The sequence below is a fragment of the Coniosporium apollinis genome (assembly GCF_000281105.1).
Source record: "Coniosporium apollinis CBS 100218 chromosome Unknown supercont1.136, whole genome shotgun sequence".
In the NCBI taxonomy this organism is placed as follows: Eukaryota; Fungi; Ascomycota; class Dothideomycetes; genus Coniosporium; species Coniosporium apollinis.
In genome coordinates this window covers 5,292-7,171 of record NW_006913398.1, presented here as the reverse complement: position 1 = coordinate 7,171, position 1,880 = coordinate 5,292, and the positions used below count along the sequence as shown (strand labels likewise).

General features: G+C 53.6%; 1 protein-coding gene across 1 annotated transcript; it reads left to right on the top strand.

The window, feature by feature from the left end:
- Positions 1-205: 205 nt before the first annotated feature.
- On the top strand, positions 206-909 carry W97_09363 (uncharacterized protein; the record flags this gene model as incomplete). Its single annotated transcript, XM_007787224.1, has 3 exons — positions 206-526; positions 591-640; positions 690-909. The coding sequence occupies 3 exons, from the start codon at positions 206-208 to the stop codon at positions 907-909; spliced, it is 591 nt and encodes a 196-aa protein (XP_007785414.1).
- Positions 910-1,880: the final 971 nt, after the last annotated feature.

Sequence of the window (1,880 nt, the reverse complement as noted above, 5' to 3'; positions counted from 1 at the left end):
GCGTGGAAGGCGTTCTTCCAGGTCTAACTCTCACGATGCCTGGGGAAACAGCGCCGTCGTTGGGCTCCTTCTCTGATGTATAAGTAGCTGTTGGTCGCGCTGCTCGAATCATTCCTCATCCACTCTCATCAGCTGCCTTCGTCCCTAAGACAGTCCTTTCTGAGTAGTTCCCTCTTGCTCATCATCTTGCTCTTCACGAATAAATATGAGACTCTCAATCGCTACTCTTCTCACCCTCACGGGTGTCAGCTTCGCCTCTCTCGCCCCCAGGCAAGGGGGTTGCTCCGCAGACAACTGCGCCCGAGCAGTCACCGGGACACGACGCGGTGATGTCGCACAATCGTCCGCTCGAGCCGACTGCTCCAGCTTCTTTGCTCGGACCGTCACGGTCACGGCGGGGAACACCGAAACAATCACCCAGACTCCTACGCCTACTGCTGTGCCTACTTATGCCACGGCCTGCTCCGGCGCTGCGAGGTACTCGAGCGCTTGCTCCTGCTTCGGTGTCACTGCATCTACATCCACCGTGACTGTTACCCGTAGGTTGTTGCCTGTATTATGTCTCTTACAGAATGACTGACAACTTCTAGCACCTCCTGCTTGCCCCACAGACCAGACCGAGTGCAGCCCCGGCGCCTGTGTATGTTCTACCTGCCAATATCAGGAACAAGACGCTGACAATGACGCAGTGCCAAGCCGGATGGATCTGCAGTAACGGCAGGTGCGAAGCGCCGTTCGGATTCTGCGACAACCCCCGCCAATGCGATGCCAGCACGGCTTGCGCCACCTGCGGCTTTTGTCAGCCTGATACTGAAGGCGTTGGTCATTGCTTGGCTGGCGGTGCTTGCGCGGACTTTGAGGATTGTACCACGAGTGCCGATTGCTTGCCTGGGCAGTCTTGTCTGTTGAGCTGCTGCCCCACGACAAAGTGTCTGGGCCCGTCTAACTATTGTCCGAATGCGGGAGCTCGGTCGAGACTTTTCAGGAAGAGTGGCGCCGAGGGAGGCGATATCAATCCTCAAGTCTAGCGGACTTAACAAAAGCTGAACTATATAATAGTCTATCCAAAAGCCGCAATTAATATTAGGGCTAATAGAGTATTTCGGCAGCCGTTCTTCATCAGCAAAAAATTAGTTGTGGTGGGAGCTACTTGTACTGGAAATTGAATACGAGAAACGTCTTAAAGAAGCCTAGCAGTTCTTCCTCCTTACCTCGGTCAAAGAGCGGATACATTATTCAAATTCGGAAAACATGTCTCCTCTCCTGAGATCTTGGGGATATATCCACGGTTCATAGAGAATGTCTCTGTCAGCTGATGCAAGAACACTACCTAATGAATGGCCCTATTACGCCTTCCGATATCGAGGCGGTAGGTGATCTTCGAGCAGGAAGGATTATCTACACACATTCCCCTCGCCCAATCGCGCATCCTGCCGCGGTCCACACAACTAATAATGCAGACCTTTGATTGCCCCCTCAAAGTGCCCATTAGCTGCGTGTCGGAGAGGTGATCAAACGACTGCATTAGTCAGCCGTACGCCAGGATGGACCTTAGCCCTAAGGGCAGGTGGCCGGCTGCTGGGGTCGCCGGCTTACCATCTTTTCAATACGTTCATGATGTTCCGACCAGTTAGGAAACTCTCTCTCAGCCCTAAGAACGCCTCACTAGGGCTGCCAAGCATAGTCTCGTGCCTCTTCTGATGCGATGAGCTGAAACTGACGTTCGAGCAGCTGTCAGCTCTTCGTGTCTTCCGAAACCTCTTCACATTCTTATGCATGCTGGGTGTTGCCATCATGCGGGAACGATTTGTACCGAACTAGCAGACGTCAGCTCACCTCTACCATGCAGTCCTGCACATTGGTGAGCGCGGTTCTCGCGC